Source organism: Marmota monax, unplaced genomic scaffold (assembly GCF_021218885.2).
Source record: "Marmota monax isolate L192 unplaced genomic scaffold, Marmota_monax_Labrador192_F-V1.1 WCK01_AAM20220418_F8-fsc00001, whole genome shotgun sequence".
Classification (NCBI taxonomy): Eukaryota; Metazoa; Chordata; class Mammalia; order Rodentia; family Sciuridae; genus Marmota; species Marmota monax.
In genome coordinates this window covers 37,590,825-37,610,902 of record NW_026693777.1, presented here as the reverse complement: position 1 = coordinate 37,610,902, position 20,078 = coordinate 37,590,825, and the positions used below count along the sequence as shown (strand labels likewise).

General features: G+C 34.7%; 1 protein-coding gene across 1 annotated transcript in view; it reads left to right on the top strand.

Annotated features, from left to right (window-relative positions):
• Positions 1 to 20,078, top strand: part of Aqr (aquarius intron-binding spliceosomal factor) — a 125,103-nt gene that overhangs the window by 93,180 nt on the left and 11,845 nt on the right. The window contains exons 26-32 of the mRNA XM_046461282.2: positions 4,783 to 4,992; positions 6,813 to 6,950; positions 9,273 to 9,344; positions 10,384 to 10,571; positions 11,233 to 11,404; positions 14,191 to 14,361; positions 18,572 to 18,657. Of these exons, the coding sequence (XP_046317238.1) occupies positions 4,783 to 4,992; positions 6,813 to 6,950; positions 9,273 to 9,344; positions 10,384 to 10,571; positions 11,233 to 11,404; positions 14,191 to 14,361; positions 18,572 to 18,657 (1,037 nt within the window). The remainder of the gene's footprint in view (positions 1 to 4,782; positions 4,993 to 6,812; positions 6,951 to 9,272; positions 9,345 to 10,383; positions 10,572 to 11,232; positions 11,405 to 14,190; positions 14,362 to 18,571; positions 18,658 to 20,078) is intronic.

Here is a 20,078-nt window from a genome sequence, read left to right as displayed (position 1 = left end):
GTGGTTGTCCTCATTTCCATTTCAGAGGATTTGTGGCTGATATACAGGAATGCCTTTGATTTATGCGTGTTGATTTTATATCCTGCCACTTTGCTGAATTCATTTATTAGCTCTAATAGTTTCTTTGTAGACCCTTTTGGGTCTGCTAGGTATAGAATCATGTCATCTGCAAATAGTGATAATTTAAGTTCTTCTTTTCCTATTTTGATGCCTTTAATTTCTTTTGTCTGTCTAATTGCTCTGGCCAGTGTTTCGAGAACTATGTTGAACAGAAGTGGTGAGAGAGGGCATCCCTGTCTTGTTCCAGATTTTAGAGGGAATGCCTTCAATTTTTCTCCATTCAGAATGATGCTACCCTGAGGCTTAGCATAGATTGCTTTTACAATATTGAGGTATGTTCCTGTTATCCCTAGTTTTTCTAGAGTTTTGAAAATAAAGGGATGCTGTACTTTGTCGAATGCTTTTTCCGCATCTATCGAGATGATCATATGGTTCTTATTTTTAAGTCTATTGATGTGGTGAATCACATTTATTGATTTCCGTATATTGAACCAGCCTTGCATCCCAGGGATGAATCCTACTTGATCATGGTGCACAATTTTTTTGATATGTTTTTGTATCCGATTCGCCAGAATTTTATTGAGGATTTTTGCATCTAGGTTCACTAGAGATATTGGTCTGTAGTTTTCTTTCTTTGAAGTGTCTTTGTCTGGTTTAGGAATCAGGGTGATGTTGGCCTCGTAGAATGAATTTGGAAGTTCTCCCTCTTTTTCTATTTCCTGAAGTAGCTTGAAAAGTATTGGTATTAGTTCCTCTTTAAAGGTTTTGTAAAACTCTGCTGTATACCCATCCGGTCCTGGGCTTTTCTTAGTTGGTAGTCTTTTGATGGTTTCTTCTATTTCCTCAATTGATATTGGTCTGTTTAGGTTGTCTATATCCTCCTGACTCAATCTGGGCAGATCATATGACTTAAGAAATTTATCTATGCCTTCACTATCTTCTAATGTATTGGAGTATAAGGATTCAAAATAATTTTTGATTATCTTCTGTATTTCTGAAGTGTCTGTTGTGATATTGCCTTTTTCATCCCGTATGTTAGTAATTTGAGTTCTCTCTCTTCTTCTCTTTGCTAGCATGGCTAAGGTCTGTCGATTTTGTTTATTTTTTCAAAGAACCAACTTTTAGTTTTGTCAATTTTTTCAATTGTTTCTTTTGTTTCGATTTCATTAATTTCAGCTCTGATTTTAATTATTTCTTGCCTTCTACTTCTTTTGCTGTTGTTTTGCTCTTCTTTTTCTAGGATTTTGAGATGAAGTATGAGATCATTTATTTGTTGGTTTTTTCTTTTTTTAAGGAATGAACTCCACGCAATGAATTTTCCTCTTAGAACTGCTTTCAATGTGTCCCATAGATTCCGATATGTTGTGTCTGTGTTTTCATTTATCTCTAAGAATTTTTTAATTTCCTCCTTGATGTCTTCTATAACCCATTGATCATTCAGTAACCTATTGTTCATTCTCCAAGTGATGTATGCTTTTTCCTTCCTTCTTTTATCGTTGATTTTCAGTTTCATTCCATTATGATCAGATAAGATGCACGGTATTATCTCTATTACTTTATATTGTCTAAGAGTTGCCCTGTGACATAATATGTGATCTATTTTTGAGAAGGATCCATGTGCTGCTGAGAAAAAAGTGTAACTGCTTGATGTTGGGTGGTATATTCTATGTATGTCAATTAAGTCTAGGTTATTAATTGTGTTATTGAGTTCTATAGTTTCCTTATTCAACTTTTGTTTGGAAGATCTGTCCAGTGGCGAGAGAGGTGTGTTGAAGTCTCCCATGATTATTGTATGGTGGTCTATTAGACTCTTGAACTTGAGAAGAGTTTGTTTGATGAACATAGCTGCACCATTGTTAGGGGCATACATATTTATGATTGTTATGTCTTGTTGGTGTATGGTTCCCTTGAGCAGTATGTAGTGTCCCTCTTTATCCCTTTTGATTAACTTGGGCTTGAAATCTATTTTATTTGATATGAGTATGGACACACCTGCTTGTTTCTGAAGTCCATATGAGTGATATGATTTTTCCCAACCTTTCACCTTCAGCCTATGTATGTCTTTTCCTATCAAATGCGTCTCCTGTAGGCAGCATATTGTTGGGTCTTGTTTTGTGATCCATTCTACTAGCCTGTGTCTCTTAATTGGTGAGTTTAAGCCATTAACATTTAGGGTTATTATTGAGATATGGGTTGTTCTTCCAGCCATATTTGTTTATTTATGTTACTAAACATGGTTTGTTTTCCTCTTTGATTATTTTTCCCCCCTTTACTGTCCTACCTCTCACTGTTGGTTTTCATTGTTATTTTCCATTTCCTCTTCCTGTAATGTTTTGCCAAGGATGTTTTGAAGAGATGGTTTTCTAGCTGCAAATTCTTTAAACTTTTGTTTATCGTGGAAGGTTTTAATTTCATCTTCCATCCTGAAGCTTAATTTCGCTGGATACACAATTCTTGGTTGGAACCCATTTTCTTTCAGTGTTTGAAATATGTTATTCCAGGATCTTCTAGCTTTCGGAGTCTGTGTTGAAAGATCAGCTGTTATCCTGATTGGCTTACCCCTAAATGTAATCTGCTTCCTTTCTCTTGTAGCTTTTAAAATTCTCTCCTTATTCTGTATGTTGGGCATCTTCATTATAATGTGTCTAGGTGTGGGTCTCTTATGATTTTGCACATTCGGTGTCCTGTAGGCTTCTAGGATTTGGGATTCTGTCTCATTCTTCAAGTCTGGGAAGTTTTCTCGTATTATTTCATTGAATAGATTGCTCATTCCTTTGGTTTGAAACTGTGTCCCTTCCTGTATCCCAATGACTCTTAAATTTGGTCTCTTGATGTTATCCCATATTTCTTGGATGTTCTGCTCATGGTTTCTTAACAGTCTTGCTGAGCTGTCTATGTTCTTTTCAAGTTGAAATACTTTATCTTCATTGTCTGATGTTCTGTCTTCTAAGTGTTCTACTCTGCTGGTAGTATTCTCCATTGAGTTTTTAAGTTGGTTTATTGCTTCCTGCATTTCTAGGATTTCTGTTTGTTTGTTTTTTATAACCTCTATCTCCCTGTATAGTTGATCTTTTGCTTCTTGGATTTGTTTATGTAATTCATTGTTGAAGTGATCTTTCATTGTCTGATTTTGCTGTCTGATGTCTTCCTTGAGACTCCAGATCATCTGAAGCATGTATATCCTGAATTCTTTATCTGACATTCCATCTGCTGCAGCTATTACCTCTTCTAACGTTGAGTTGACCTGCATTGCTTGTGGTTCTTTCTTTCCTTGTCTCTTCATACTGTTCGCGTTCCTTTCTACTTGGTGAAACTGTTGTGCTATTGAATTTTCCCCCTATATATTTATATTGGTCTTGTATAGTTGCAAAGTCTCCCTCGCAGGCGCGGGCGGCAGCTCTGCCCCTCCTCCAATTGGGGCAATGTGCCTACCACGCCGGAGGCCACTGGGCCTGCTCTGCCGGTCGGTAGCAGGTCCGCCTACCTTGCAGGCGCGGGCGGCGGCTCTGTCCCTCTGCGGGCCGCTAGGCTTGTTCTGTCGGTGGTTGCAGTTCTGCCTACTTTGCAGGCGCAGGCAGCAGCACTGCCCCTCTGCAGGCCTCTGGGGCTGTTCTGCTGGTGGGTCGCAGGTCCGCCTACCTTGCAGGCGTGGGGGGGGGGGTGGCTCTACCCTTCCTCAGGCCACTGGGCCTGTTCTGTCTGTCGGTTGCAGGTCTGGCCTGTTCTGTTGGTGGTCACAGTTCCGTCTACCTTGCAGGCGCGGGGGCAGGGGGCGGCTCTGCCTCTCAGCAGGCCGCTGCGCCTGTTCTGCAGGTGGGTCGCATGCCCGCCTACCTTGCAGGAGTGGTTGGCAGCTCTGCCCCTCCGGGGGCCACTGGGCCTTTTCTGTAGGTGGTCACAGTTCCGCCTACCTGGCAGGCCCGGGGGGTGGGGATCGGCTCTGCCCCTCAGCAGGCCGCTGGGCCTGTTCTGTGGGTGGTCATAGTTCCATCTACCTTGCGGGCGCAGGGGGAGGGGGCGGCTGGGGGCGGCTCTGCCTCTCAGCAGGCCGCTGCTCCTCTTCTGCCGGTGGGTCGCAGGCCCGCCTACCTTGCAGGAGTGATTCTAAGCCCTATCTTAAAAGCATTCAGTAGGGGTGGGAATTGTGTTTTTGGGGTTTTTTGTTTGTTTGTTTGTTTTTTGCTCCTCAGATATTCTGCATAAGGACTATACTTTCAGAAACACTAAAATCATAACAGACCTAGGAGAATTATAAAAATTGAAGTTAAGTAGAAACTGGCTGGTAGGTGCATAGCTGACATTGTACAAGGATGTAACTGAACTGTATCACATAAGTCATAAGGTGTGCTTTCAAATATATACTCAATCAGAAGTTCTTTATAAATGTTCTAAAGAGATTTGGGGAAGAAATATAAAGGTTTAAGAAAAGAGTATACCTGTCCTCCCTTCTTCTCCTGTCCTCAAGTCCTGAAATGACTTTGAGTTTCTTTCCAGTTTCTACATTTTTTATTAAAGATCTTTTTTATCTTCTCAAATTCTAAGGTTACTTTTTTTGAAAGAAGAGTAATCTATCAGTGACTTGGATGAGAAATAGTTATATTGGGCCAAAGACTGCATTTATTCCCTTTACCCTAGCAGATCTTATTTTTACTAGATTTATTTTTAGTTTTATGATTTAAAACATATTCCTGGCAAAATAAACCTCAAGTCCTTTTCCTACAGGTAATGTCTCGTTGGGAAGAATATATCAGTAAAGTGAAAAATAAAGGTAGTACATTACCAGATGTTATGGAAATCTCCACTTTCTTCCCTTTCCATGAATATTTTGCAAATGCTCCTCAACCCATTTTTAAAGGCAGATCTTACGAAGAAGACATGGAAATTGCTGAAGGATGTTTCAGACATATTAAGAAAATCTTTACTCAGCTTGAGGTAAGAATTCCAATGTGCTTTTAATTTTCCTTTAAAGATTCTTAATTTTGTTTAGTGTTTTTGTTTAATGAAGTAAATGCGGAATATTCAAATGTTACAAGTTAGATTGTTACTTTTAACTAAAATTATTAAAAACACATTTATAGTTTTGTTCAGTAAATAAGCAAAAATTAAGATGAATTGTATCCTCATTATTCTGGTTTTTTTGGTATAAAGATATTAGTTCTTAAGAAAGAAATGCTTTCACCAATACCCCCACATCCCTCCACACACACACACACATCCCCACACTCCACCCCACCCCCATTTTGGTGTTGGAGATTGAACCCAGGGGCCTCACACTTTCAAAGCAAGCAGTTGAGCTACACCCCCAGCCCCAACAATAGTTCTTTGAGAATTTGAGACTGCCACATGGCCATTCTTAGTTTCTTATACCTCTTGATCAGTAGGCAAAAAAGTGAGATTTCAGTGTTAGCTGGGACAATTGATCATGGTATTAAAATGAAATAAGAATCATCAATACACAGAAGAAACAGAGAAGAGTACATCTAGAACCCAGGGTCCCCTGGGATGTTTTCCTATAGCAACATCATTGGAAAAAGACAGCAATTATATAAAATATGTTGGGCTGGGGATGTGGCTCAAGCGGTAGCACGTTCGCCTGGCATGCGCGGGGCACTGGGTTCGATCCTCAGCACCACATAAAAATAAAAATAAAGATGTTGCATCCACCGAAAACTAAAAAATAAATATTAAAAAATTCTCTCTCTCTCTCTCTCTCTCTCTCTCTCTTAAAAAAAAATGTTAATAAATAAAATTTTTAAACCCGCAAAGTGATGTTTTATTTATGATTCAGTAAACACAAAGTCAAAGGGAAGAACATACTCAATTCATAACAGTAGCTGCCTTAAGAAGGAGTGGGGAGACTGGTAACTTACCTGTATCAGTAATGTTTAAATTATTAAAGAAACAAGGTAAAAATATTAAAACATTTTGGTAAAGTATGGGTAACTTGATATTGGGTACTCTGCCTGGGCCTGTTTGCTCCTTGCACCCTCTATTGTCTGTCTTCAACCTCACCATGGTTGAGGGTCAGGCTGATCTTTGTAGGTTTCATGTCCCAGCTGCCTATGTCTACTGACTTAAGACTGTTTAGCCACCTCCTGAGAGATGGGGCAGGAGTTTAGAAAAGGGAGAAGCCAAGGTATTTTTTTCTTCAGATACCTCTACCTAGTGTTTCGTCTCCTCCATGACTGCTGGATTGGCCCATTGTGGTTCCCACTTATTTTGTGACCCTAGTCACTAAGCTCTGCTCACACCACTTTTTTACCTTTTATCCTCCCTAATCTAGGAGTGGCAGGGACTTCTTGCTCTTCTCAGTCTCTGGGTTATTTTATTCCCTTGTTGGCTTTTCATCTCATTTGTCATCTGTATAATGAGTTTATTGCTTCAGTTCCTTTCATTGTAAATACTTGAAGTAGTTTGTTTATAAGAGGAACCTTAAATAATGCAGGTACAATGATAATTGTTATTTTATTCAGTTTTCTTGTTTATATTGTAAATATTTTACCTTACACACACACACACACACACACACACACACACACATAAATCAGTCCAGTTGAAGCTTGATTGTCAGCTATTATTTGAACTCAATTGGTACATAAATAATAAGAAACAGACTTATGATTTATTAGTCTTATTTTATGAGATATTCATATTAATTTCTTAAGAATCGTCTGATTGACTGGATTCTTTAGTTTTATGCATAGACTATTTGTTACCCTAAAGTAATCTTTCACTCATCCTCACTCTTGTAGGAATTCAGAGCCTCTGAACTGCTCCGCAGTGGACTGGACCGATCTAAATACCTGTTAGTAAAGGAAGCCAAAATCATTGCTATGACCTGTACTCATGCTGCCTTAAAACGACATGACTTGGTAAAGTTAGGTTTCAAGGTAAAGATTTACATTTAGTTTCTTACTTCATCATCTACTCAATTGTTAGTTTTTTTGGTTTTTTACTTTTTTCCCTTGGATATTGGCTCACTTCTATGAAAGTTCTCATTTATAGTTTCTTTAAAATGTCTCTCTTAATGTGAATGATACTATCCCATGTTTATATGATTAGTGAACTTAAATCTAATTTTTCTAAGTCTGGTTATTAGTATTTTGTGTACTAATTAGCGTAATCATGTGGTTGCTTAACCAAATTCTCATACTTATTAAAAGTTTGTTTTGTTTTTGTTTTTGTTTTTTTGTACTGGGGATTGAACACCCAGGGGCACTTAATCACTGGTGTATCCTCAGCCCTTTTTATGTTTTATTTAGAGCTAGGGCCTCACTAAGTTGCTTAGATTGGCTTTGAACTTGTAATCTTCCTAACTCAGCCTCCTAAGCTGCTGGATTTACAGGCCTGCGCCACATTGCCTGGCAAGATTTTTTTATTTTTTATTTTTTTGAAATATTTATGTTTTATTATATTTATGTTTTTATTATTATTATATCCTATCTGATTCAAATTATGATATGTCAAAGTCATTGTACTGTCATGTGTAACTAATAAGTAAAAAAAAAAGAAAGAAATGTTTATGTTTTAGTTGTAGTTGGACACAATACCTTTATTTTATTTATTTTTATGTGGTGCTGAGGATTGAACCCAGGGCCTCACACTTGCTAGGCAAGTGCTCTACCGTTGAGCCACAGCCACAACCCCAACCCCAAGACCTTATTGTTGAAAAATCTCCAAACAGAACTAAAAGCTATAAGTAACATGTTATAGTGTTTGTTAGTTGCAACACATTTATATACTTACATTATTCAAATACTGAATATATATCTAATCCAGTTATTTGTTCATTCCATAAATAAAAAGCTTTCCATAAGAGGATAGGGAATACTCTTATAATAGACTGTAAAATAAAATATTAAAAATAATTATGTGACAAAGACAAAAGGACAGCATGATAGGTTGTTAACCTATGACTGAATTGAAGTACAGTGTAATGATGGAGCCAAAAATTTGAATTTGTAGACTCTTTATGACTTTGATAGTGTTATTTACCTAAACGCCAATTTAATACAAATCATTTAACTTTCCTGTAATTTGTTTATCTGTTGAAAATAGGTTTGTGTACTGGTTTGAACCAAAGTTAGTCGTTCATTTGTTTATGAAAGGGACGATTTTAAGATATATGATCTCATTGAAAGATAGTGCTAAATAAATTCAAGGTGATAGAATTGTTGTTATCTGGAGGAGAGGTTCTTCAGTGCAAGGTAGGACAAATATGACAATTTATTAAAAAGTAGTGTGAACTTACCCCAGGGGTGTGAAGTTACCCTTTTGCAAATTATTAGTGAGAAGTTTTCACCTGAATATTTTGTTCTTGAGACTGACATATAAAACATAATTTGAATTTGACATTAAATTATATTAGTTAAATAACAAGGGGAAATTATGCAACCATAACTAGCGTTTTATTCTTTGATGCAGTTTTTCACAAATTTCCAAAAATATTGTTACTTATCAAATTTTCATTAATTCTATTGTATACTTATATATCTAAAGATGTTTAGCATGAGTGATGATAGATTTTTAAAAATATTTTTAATACTGGATATATTTTTTCAAACTTCAGAGTTTAAAAACCTTTGTAGATCTGTTTAACATAAAACAGGCAGCCCTTGCGTTGGCCATGAGGCTTTTTTTTTTCCCCTGACACAATGTGAAAGATTTGAAACCAGAAGGGGATATAATCCTATGACTGTTTGTTAGTGGCTTAAGGGAAGCAAGACAGGAAGGGAAAGGACAAATGTGGTGGCCTGGACTATAGTGGTAGTTTTGGTAGAAATAGAGGAAAGTAAAATAGATTTTAGAGGGAGTTTTGAAAGTAAAATTGACACACTTTGGTGGCGGATGGAATGCCTAGGTTTGAAACAGAAATGGATTGTTATGATCAGTGTAGGATTCATAAGGGGGAAAAAATTACCCCAAAATACTATCTAGGGTAAGAATACCAATAGGAATGACATCATACATACTATAAATCAATTCTTGCTTATGTAGAATGTGAAGAACTAAACTGAACTAAATAGATACTGCAATCCAGGAAGTGATGTACAAGATCTCCTCAATGTAAATATATTTGGGAGGAGGGGGTCTTTCCTGAGGTTAGAGATGTGATCTGAAATTCTTATGTTTTTGGTGATTGCTGTGGTTATGGTGGTAGTTGTTTGGCTTTTGAGCTATTTTTTCAACAAATTTTTCTTTTCCTTTTTTAGTATGACAACATTTTAATGGAAGAGGCTGCTCAAATTCTGGAGATAGAAACTTTTATACCTCTTCTCCTACAGGTAAGAAATTAAGAATTCTTGGGGACAACATCTAAAAGCTGTATAGTTTAGAGGTACTTGTTTTCACAATTTTCTATTCTCTTTAATTTCATTTTGTTTGCCATTCTATTTTAAGTTTGCAAGTTTCCTTTAATCTATTTATAGGCCATTTAGTAATTTGTTTTGCTTTTGGGAATACTATTCTAAAAATTCGTGGTTTATATCTATATAGTAGCTTTGAAAAGACAGTAATTTTAATTAAGGAATTGTTGTTATGCATTTTGAGGGGAAGATGAGTTATATTTTTCATGTCTTTTGTTGGAATTGTTCTGTCTGGAATTGTTTCTGATGTTCACTGAGTACATTGGTTTATTTTATGGCTGTGTTTTTGAGGTAAATGGTGGTATATCAAGAATTTTCTTACTGTACAATATTATTTACTATTGAAACATTAAAAACAATATGGAATTCTCTGGGTAGTTTAGAGTAGTTATATTTTTAATTGAGTTACAAAAATTTTTATAAACCAAGCTATCTGGAGCTTGGAATGTGTTTTATTCAACAGTGTATGTTTCAAGGAATAAGGAGGCATATAAGGTAGGAAATTATAGTAGTAGTGGAAGAAATTAGACAAGGTACAGTTTTTATCATGTTGAGTTCAAAGCAGTGTTTTGCACAATTGTAAAACAAGGTATTTACTTTGACATTTCTCCATTTCTCCTCGGGGCTTCTCTTTTTTTTCTGTAACTCTTCCAAAAGTTGACCTAAGCCTTGAAGACTTTAGATTACCCTAACTGTTAAGGTAGGGTAATTCCATTGCTTCCTCAATTCTTCCAGCTCCCTTTGCCCACTGTCAGCCAAGAGCAATGGCACCCATACCTGATTCGTATGTTATTCTACAAATTTGCCAGACTCTTCTCTGTGTGGATCTATCTAGTACAGGTCAATAATTTAAGTTAATAATGCCATTTAATGAAGAAAAGTCTTTTGCATGATAATTTCGAGCCCAGCTAATGCACTAAGTGTAGTATTTTACTATTTTTCTACCTTTAATTTCTAGAATCCTCAGGATGGGTTTAGCCGACTGAAACGATGGATCATGATTGGTGATCATCACCAGTTACCTCCAGTAATTAAGAACATGGCCTTTCAGAAGTATTCAAACATGGAGCAGTCTCTGTTTACTCGCTTTGTCCGTGTTGGTGTTCCTACTGTGGACCTCGATGCTCAAGGGAGAGCCAGAGCAAGGTAAAGGTGACAGGGAGAAAAAACATTTCTCTGCAAGACATCAGCTCCATTATCCAAGTATTTGTAAACATCTCTTATAAAAGATTTTAGCTTTCCTGTTATCCAGGAACTTGCCAGTTGCAAATGTGAAAGCGCCTTTGTTGCCTTTTGCACAAAAGCTGTGAATTGACCAAATAAGTTATTGTCTTCATTATATTGAGATTAACTTAAGTGTCTTATAATCTAAAGACTTCACTTGTTCCTTTTCCCTTCTTCGAGTCCCCCAGAGATAGAGTTAATATAATTTTGAAACCTAAAGCAAAAGTATACAAGAGTAGAATACAATTCTCACTTCATAGAGTACCAGCCCCATCTTATAGTTATTTACTTCCAATGTCCTCAGTTTACAGGTTCTTCCCTGATTTTTTAATTGATGGCATAATGATAGCAATTACCTCAGAGAGTGCAGTAGAGCTACCATTTTTGTAATGTTTTCAGTCTCTTGACTGTTAGTTATTTGAAGAGACTAAGAATGAAAAGCAATTATTGCTAAAAAGGTGAGAAAAAATGAGTAACATGAAAATTAAAGCACAGCTCCTTATAAACCTCCTATGTGTATTAGAAGGGATTTCATGTTGCTAATCTTTCCTGTTTGGGGGGGCGGGGATTTCTCTTTGAAAAGCTTGTGCAACCTCTACAACTGGCGATACAAGAATCTAGGAAACTTACCCCATGTGCAGCTCTTGCCAGAGTTCAGCACAGCAAATGCTGGCTTACTGTATGACTTCCAGCTCATTAATGTTGAAGATTTTCAGGGAGTAGGAGAATCAGAACCTAATCCTTACTTTTATCAGGTAAGAAAAGATGTGACACTTTAAAATATAAATATAAATAAATATATATAAATATAAATATATATATATATATATATATATATATATATATATGTTGTAGTTGGACACAATACCTCTATTTTATTTACTTATTTTTATGTGGTGCTGAGTATCGAACCCAGGGCCTCGGGTGTGCTAGGCAAGCGCTCTACCACTGAGCCATAACCCCAGCCCAAGATGTGACACTTTTAAGTTTATTTTGCATTTGCCTGGTTGAAATACTACCTAATTGAGTGATGCTGAACCATTTGGCTAGCCATTGAAAAAAGGAAATTTGAGAGCCCCACTTTATAACACAAAAGCCATTCATTTTCAGATGAATTAAAGGTACATCCAACATACTAGAAACTACTAAAAGTTAATATTAATATATAATGTAAGAAAGAGCTTTCTAAGCTTCTTAACCAAAGCAAAAATTACAAAAGAAAAATATTGATTGATTTAAGAGAAAATTTAACATTTGCAAATAATAGGTTGAATTCTGCATATGTATAACTTAGTCAATTTTTTAAAAATTAATCCCCTAACAGAAAAATACAATAATAAGAATATCCATATCACAAAAAGTTAATAGGTTTATAGCAATTATCAGTCACTGGATCAGGCAGTACTCAGTGTTGAAGTTGTTTTGGGGGAATTCTCAAACAATGCTAGTAGAAAAACAATTTGTAAACAGATGTTAGATTCTCACTTATAGAAATTTATCCTAAGCAAATATTTGAACAGCTTTGCAAAGATTTACATACTAAAATATTCATCACTGCTAAGTATTTTGGAAGTGAGAAACAGTTCAAATATCTACTAGTACGGATTAAATTATTGCATATCCATTAGAAATACTGAATAGCCACTAAAATAATAACATTATAAATTTGTTTATTGACAGGAAAAATATTTATGCTGTTTCAAATTAAAAATGTAAATTGCTAAGCATATCTGTAGTGTCTCACTTGATTTTTAAAATGAAACAGCAACATATATATAGAAATATGTACAGATAATCTATACAAAAAAAATCTGACAGCATATGCACCAAAAAATAACAATCTCTGAGGGATTATTTTAAATTTTTCTTTTTTCTTTTTCCTTACACCAATGTATTTGTTATGTATTACTATATAAATTAGATACCTTGAGTTATATATGAAAAACATCATGTATTATTGACTTAAATGTGTATATATCTGTATCTGTACATATATATACATATATAGATAGATACATACATACATAAAATATACGGATGTAACTCATGAAAATTCTTTTATCCCACCAAATATTTGCTTGTATTAAATTAGGTTACTCTATATGTATACTTATAGCCTGGGAACACATGTGACCTTTAAGTGATAACTTTAAAAAATATTAGGACCTAAGTAAAATTGGTAATGTTTCATAATTAGCCACCTTTGAAGATGATTAAGGATTCTGTCAGTATTCTAATTGATGTTTTCATTATGTAATGGTTTTTGGAATTTCCCATTTGAGTCAGTTTTGTTACTTAAGCTACACTGTAGTATTGACCTGGAACATTATCATCCTGTTTGGTTCTCTGTTTGGTTCTCTTATTGATTAGTTCTAATTCTAAATGAGTTTTCAGTATTTCAAGAAATAAATGTATTTTAAAATGATGATTTATATTTTACTTTTAAATATATTTCTGAATAATTGAAAACATTATCCCCTCAAATAAGAACACTTTGCATTTAAGCAATATATTGAAATAGTTGTATCTAAAAGGGAAAGGATGGACAAATGAATAAAAGTTACTAATTTGAAGGGGTCTTAATTTATTTTGCCCAAGTCCTACAGTGTTTGTTAAAATATAATTCAAATTGTTTTATTGTTAATACTTTATGTCTGATCTTTGGGCAGGGTACCAAGTTGAACAGTGCTTATTTTTTGCATGAATAAAGAAATTGACTCTTTTTATTGAGAACTCTCCACATGTATCTTGCCAAAGATACTCAAATCCTGTAAACTGAATTTTAGCCCAAACTTTTACTATGGTCATTTCCATGATTACCAATTTGTTCCTGTATCTATATTAGAACTGATACTTAGATAAATGTATTTTGCTACCAGTATGGAAAATGGAAAGATTTTATACTGTCATGCGGCTGCTTTTCTCTCCCATCTTCCAAAGGACTAGAAAATTTAAATGAAAGAGATAACTCAGGCTGTGTGTCACCAAGAATCAGAATATAAATGATATTCTGAAGGTCTTCCAGTAATTTTCCCATTGCCTTTGCCTAAAATCCATCTTCTTTGTTTATTATTGTGCATGTTGTGTTCTCATTTTGCTTTCTTCTCTCTTCTAGCACTTTGAATTTAGTCTATTAAACTGGACTAAATAGCTTTGCGTATGATTCTTCACCTTGAAGTTAGACTGGATTTGTACTAGATTCCTGGATAAGTTACTTTGTTACTTTATATTAAAATTTTGTTTTTATAGCTACAATTTCAGTATATTGTATAACAGTGTGATTGTTGTGGTCCCAAGAATATCAGGCCTTCAAGTTGGTGACTTTTGTGTTATGACTATGCCATGTATTATACATATGTTCTAAATATCAAAATTTTTATCAGTATTAACCTAGAATAAAATTATCCCTCAATTTTACCAAAGTGTTCACTTGTCTAGGTTATTTGCTTCACTTTTCTTGAGGCTACTAGATAAGCCGTTTTCTCTATAAAATCGAAACAAAAAGAAATAAATGGACAATCTGATTGTGTTTGCATTACAGAATCTTGGAGAGGCAGAATATGTAGTAGCACTTTTTATGTATATGTGCTTACTTGGTTACCCTGCGGACAGGATCAGTATTCTAACAACTTATAATGGCCAAAAGCATCTTATTCGTGACATCATCAATAGACGATGTGGGAATAATCCATTGATTGGAAGGCCAAATAAGGTAATTTTATGACTATAGTATGTTCTGTTATTCATCATTTTGGCAAGATGGAGTAGCTTATATTTATTATGAATTACTTATACTGCTCCACCTTGCCTCTTTTCTGTCTTCTATTAAGATATGTGAGAAAATGAAATAATAGGAATTATAAATAATTTTGTGGTAATTCTGACAGTTTTACTGCTTTGCTGTGAACTTATATCTCAACTACTAGATTGAGATTTTTGTTGATATTAATCAGAGATGTTTCTAAAACATTTAATTGGTAAAATTATAGATAACAAAATTTCATTGTAATTTAAGTACTATTACAGAAATATGAACTGAAGCATTTTTTTTGTCTTGCAATGAGATAATTTCAGCAGCTTTTTAGTGTGTACATAGGGGGCTAAGGGTTGTCTTGGAGGATAAAGGAAGTTTGTAAAGTACATTCAAACCTAAGGATTTTTTACAAATTTTTAATGTAATGAAAAATGATAAACAATATCAAAAGTAAATATGATTGATTTTATTAATGAAGGGTTGAATAAATTAGAATAATAAAATATAAATGTAACATTACTGATTATTATGACTGTGGTAAGAAACATGGCTATGTAAAAGCTATTTAACCTTTTCTTGGAAATCACCCAAAATAACAGGAAAATGGGAGGAAGAGGGGAGAAATTTCATTTTTAGTGAGATTACACAGATCAGGTGGCTTGGCTAAGATCAGGAAGAAAATATAGGAGGAAAATAATTCTGTGGACTATTATTCAAGTGCCAGCAAAAACATTCTGAAGATGAGAAGCATACTTTTAAGGATTAAGTCACACTCTTGCTTTTCAAATGCAGATGTGGGATTGGTTCAAAGAAACCTGCAGGTGAGCTATATTTACAGAATGTAGACTCTCTGCTGTAGCCAGGAAAAGAAGGCCTTTTTTTGTGTGTGTGTGAAAATTATCCATCCTTTAGAAAACAGCCTCTTGCTCACCCTTAGCTAATTTAAGAAACCCACTTATTCAGTGATGAATTGTGAGAGGAAGTAGCACAAGCTCAATTTATATAGGGAAAAAATGAGTAAAGGAATATTAAAACCTATACAAGATAGGCTGGGAGCAGTAGTGCACACCTGTATCCCAGCTACTTGGGAAGCTGAGCCAGTAGGCTCATTTGAGGCCAGGCATTTGAGGCCAGCCTGGGTAACAGTGAGAACCTATCTGGAAAAAAAGGCATGAATTTTAAAAGTACTTATTGAAGTAACCATCCCATAAAGAAAGGCTACAAAATAAAGAAATCGAATAATTCAGGAAGAAATTATATGTAAGGTATAAGAAAATAAAACCAGAGGAATTAAAAACAAAATCAATAGCAATACAAAAGAATATACTACAGAGTACTGTAAAAGGAATATAGAGAGTGAAAAAGAAAAATTGATAACTTTGAAGTATAGCGAGTTTAGAAATACAAAGACCTGAGAAAATGGAAAGATCTCCCATGTTCTTGGATAGACAGAATTAATATTGTCAAAATTGTCAAAATGGCCTTACTACCAAAAGCGTTATACAGATTTAATGCAATTCCTATTAAAATCCCAATGACAGTCTTCAGGCAACTAGAAAAAGCAATTGTGAAGTTCATTTGGAAAAATAAGAGACCCAGAATAAACAAAACAATCCTTAGCAAGAAGAGGGAAGCGGGAGGCATCACAATATCAGACCTTGAACTACTACAGAGCTAAATGGCATGGTATTGGCACCAAAATAAACATGTAAACCAGTGGTACAGAATAGAGGACACAGAAACAAACCCACATAAATACAGTTATGTCATACTAGACAAGGGTACAAAAAACAAACGTTGGAGAAAAGATAGGCTATTCAACAAATGATGCTGGGAAAACTGGAGATCCATATGTAGCAAAATGAAATTAAACCCATTTCATCCTGCACAAAACTCAAAGTGAATCAAAGACTTAGGCACTAGAACAGAGACCCTGTGCCTAGTAGATGAAAAAGTAAGCCCAAATCTTTATCATGTTGGCCTAGGATCTGACTTCCTTAACAAGGCACCTAAAGTGCAGAAGTAAAATCAATAATCAATAAATGGGATGGATTGAAACTGAAGAGCTTCTTCTCAGCAAAGAAAACAATCAACAACGTGAAGAGAGAGCCTATAGAATGGGAGAAAATCCTTACCATACACACCTCAGATACAGCATTAATCTCCAGGATATATAAATAACTCAAAAAACTTACCGCCAAAAAACCAGATAACCCATTCAATAAATGGCTAAGGAACTGACACACACTTCACAGAAGAAGAAATATAACCAATCAACAAATATATGAAAAAAATGTTCAATATCTCTAGCAATTAGAGAAATGCAAATCAAAACTACTCTAAGATTTCATCTTACTCCAGTCAGAATGACAATCATCAAGAATATAGGCAACAATAAGTGTTGGTGATGATGTAGGGAAAAAGGAACACTCATACAAGTGGGACTGCAAATTGGTACAGCCACCCTGGAAAGCAGTATGAAGTTTCCTCAGAAAACTTAGAGAGGAACCACCATTTTTGACCCAGTTATTACCACTCCTTGTCATAATACCCAAAGGACTTAAAATTAGCATATTAAAGTAGCACAGGCCCATCAATGTCTATAGCAGCTCAGTTCACATTAGCTAAACTGTGGAACCAACTTAGATGCCCTTCAACAGATCAATAGATAAAGAAAATGTGGTATATATATATACACAGTGGAATACTAAGCCTTAAAGAAGAATGAAATTGTGTCATTTGCTGGTAAATTGATGGAGCTGGAGAATATTGTGCTAAGCAAAATAAGAATCAAGAAGATGGAAGTAGGGTGGTTCTGGGGTTGGGCTGCAGGGTGGGTTCAGTGATGTTAATAAGGACCAAGGTTCATTTCATCCTTTTTGCCCAACCAGTCTTAGTGTATGAACACAGCTCAGACAAGCTATTCACCTGGTCAGGAAAGCAACAGAATTTCCAAGTGTGAAACCACACATTATAACAGAGAACTTGTATCTAGAATATATATAAACTTCTATAAAAATCCTTACACAACATAATACAAAAATGGGAAAATTATTTGAACCGATACTAGAAGGCCTACAAGTAGCCAGTGAGACCCCCAAAATTCTTTACCATCATTAATTGTCAGAAATGTAAGTTAAAACACAATAATATACTACTATGTATCCAATAGAGTAGGTAAAATTAAAAAGAATGACAGTATAATAAGTGTTGACAAGGATGTGGAACAATCTGGAACTCATGAACTGGAACATTGCTGTGAATATATATGTACAGTTGGTGATATAGCAATTTTGAAAAACAGTTTGACAGTTTCTTGTCAAGCTTAAGTATATACTTAACTATATTGCCCAGCAAGTTCACTCATAGGTATTTATCCAAGAACAAGGAAACTATGTGTCTACAAAAATATTTGCACTTGAATATTCAATGCAGCTCTATTCAAAATAGCATCAAAATTAATCAAATTATATACTTAAAATGAGCACATTTTCTTATATATAAGCTGTGAAGTTAAATTAAAAAGAAGTATTTCAGTAATTTCCTAAATGTAGAGGGATTATAAATTACAGTTTTAGAGGGTAAACAGAACTTTTTTTTTTTTTAAATTTGGAAAAAAAGGAATAAGGGCCTAAATGTTAAACCTTTCCGAACTTCCCTATTTCTAGGTATATTCTCAAACTAAACAAAAAGTATGATGAAGATTATTATTGTTATTCTTGTTTTCTTTCATGGAGGAATGCTGTGGACAAATACTAGGAATATATAGATTAATAAATAAGCATACTGTTACATTTCTGAGCATTAAACTTGAACACTACCAGTTAATAAGGCAAACATAGTGCCTGCTTTCATGAAGCTTGGCAGTCTAATAGGAGGAGACTCTTGAATTCTAAAAATAATTACTAGCAAAGATAAAGACAGGTGTCTAAGTGTGAATAACTTAAGGATATAGGGTATTGTGGTTTCTGCAATCTGTTTAACAGTGTTCATTAACTTGCTTTTACAATTTCAATCCCCAAAGAAACACAGTCATGATTGGAATTTTGTTTCTTTGGGGATTGATTAAGAGTAACGTGTTTGTTTCTAGCACATTATTTAAATAATGTCTAGAGCCTTTTTATTGTGGTTTTGAAAATAAACCATGTTTCTCATTATGTCTTCCTAGGTGACAACTGTTGATAGATTTCAAGGTCAACAGAATGATTACATTCTTCTTTCTCTTGTACGAACCAGGGCAGTGGGTCATCTGAGGTACGTAGGAAAAATTTTTAACGGCTTATTTAACTTTACTATTTCAATTTTGAATCTCAGTGGCAAAGTAGTTTCTAATTTTTATGTTTAAATTATATATAGTTATAATTAATTGTTATAGCAACTTCTGGTGTTTTTTGTTGTAATGTAACATTATCAAATTCCTTGTGTAGTTCACCATTGCTTTTGCTTACTGGATTTTTTACTCTTAAATGTTTTAGTAATTTTAGCTTTTTTATTCTTTAATTACTTTCAAAAATAGAAATTTTATCAAAAAATCTTATGTCTGATAGAAATAGTATTAGAAATTATATCAGGTAAAGTCTCCTCAGAGGAAATTTTTCATCGTGTAGGATTCTGGTTTTCCTCCACATATATACTCTTTCAGCTTCAGTGTTAAGGGAAAAAAGAGCCACTTGTTCTCCTAGGATTGAGAATTGTCAAAACAAACAATAATCTATTTTTATCATTTATTGTAGCATATTTATGTGTTACAGATTTATGGGAATAATATCTTTTTATTACAAAGCAGTCATTTAGTTTTATATAAACCTTCATCTTATGTGACTTTATATAGCAAAATTATATGGAGAGTTTGTTATTTTTATTTGGTAGATATAAAAACAAGTCTCCTCCCTCCCCCCCCCCCACACCAACTCTTGTATGTTGTCATTAGGTCAAGATCTATTTGGAGCTTAACCTAGTTATGAAATTCCATTAGCCCAATAACTTTTATGTAAGAGTAAGCAAAAAATATAACATTTTAAGAAATTGTTTAGAGACAACATTTTAAATAGTTTATTTTTGCTTATTTATTGAAGTGTCAAGCATGTATTTAAAGTCTTTGCTTTTCCAAAAAGCCATTCCTTTCCTCACTGACATTTATAATTAATTAGCCATCATTATGGTTTACGTAATTAAGATCTCTCAAAACTTTATGGTATGAATTTATGAATGCTGCTTCCTCTTCTCCCTCTTTTTGCTTACACTGTAGTACCATGCCTCTTTCAGATTCCAATGACTTTAGTTCTCTCCGTTCTTTGCTTTATTTTTCTGAAAACTTTTTAAAAGGGTTTTTTTGATGATGAAACCTTTATTGTGCAAGTCAGCTTTCTGTCATTATGACAGAATACCTGAGAAAAACAACTTAAGGGAGGAAAGATTTTGGCTCACAGTTTCACAAGTTTTAGTCTATAGTCACTTAGTTCTCTTGTCTGTGGGCCTGTGGTGAGACAGAGCTTTATGGGTAGAAAGGGCATGACAGAACAAAGCTGTTTTAACTTCATGTGGCCAAGAAGCAGGGAGTGAAAGAGAAAGGGGCTGGTGTCTCAGTATACTCTTCTTCTAAAGTTTTCATCACCTTCCAATGGTAGGTACCAAGCCTTCAACACATGAGCTTTTATATGGACATTCCAGATCTA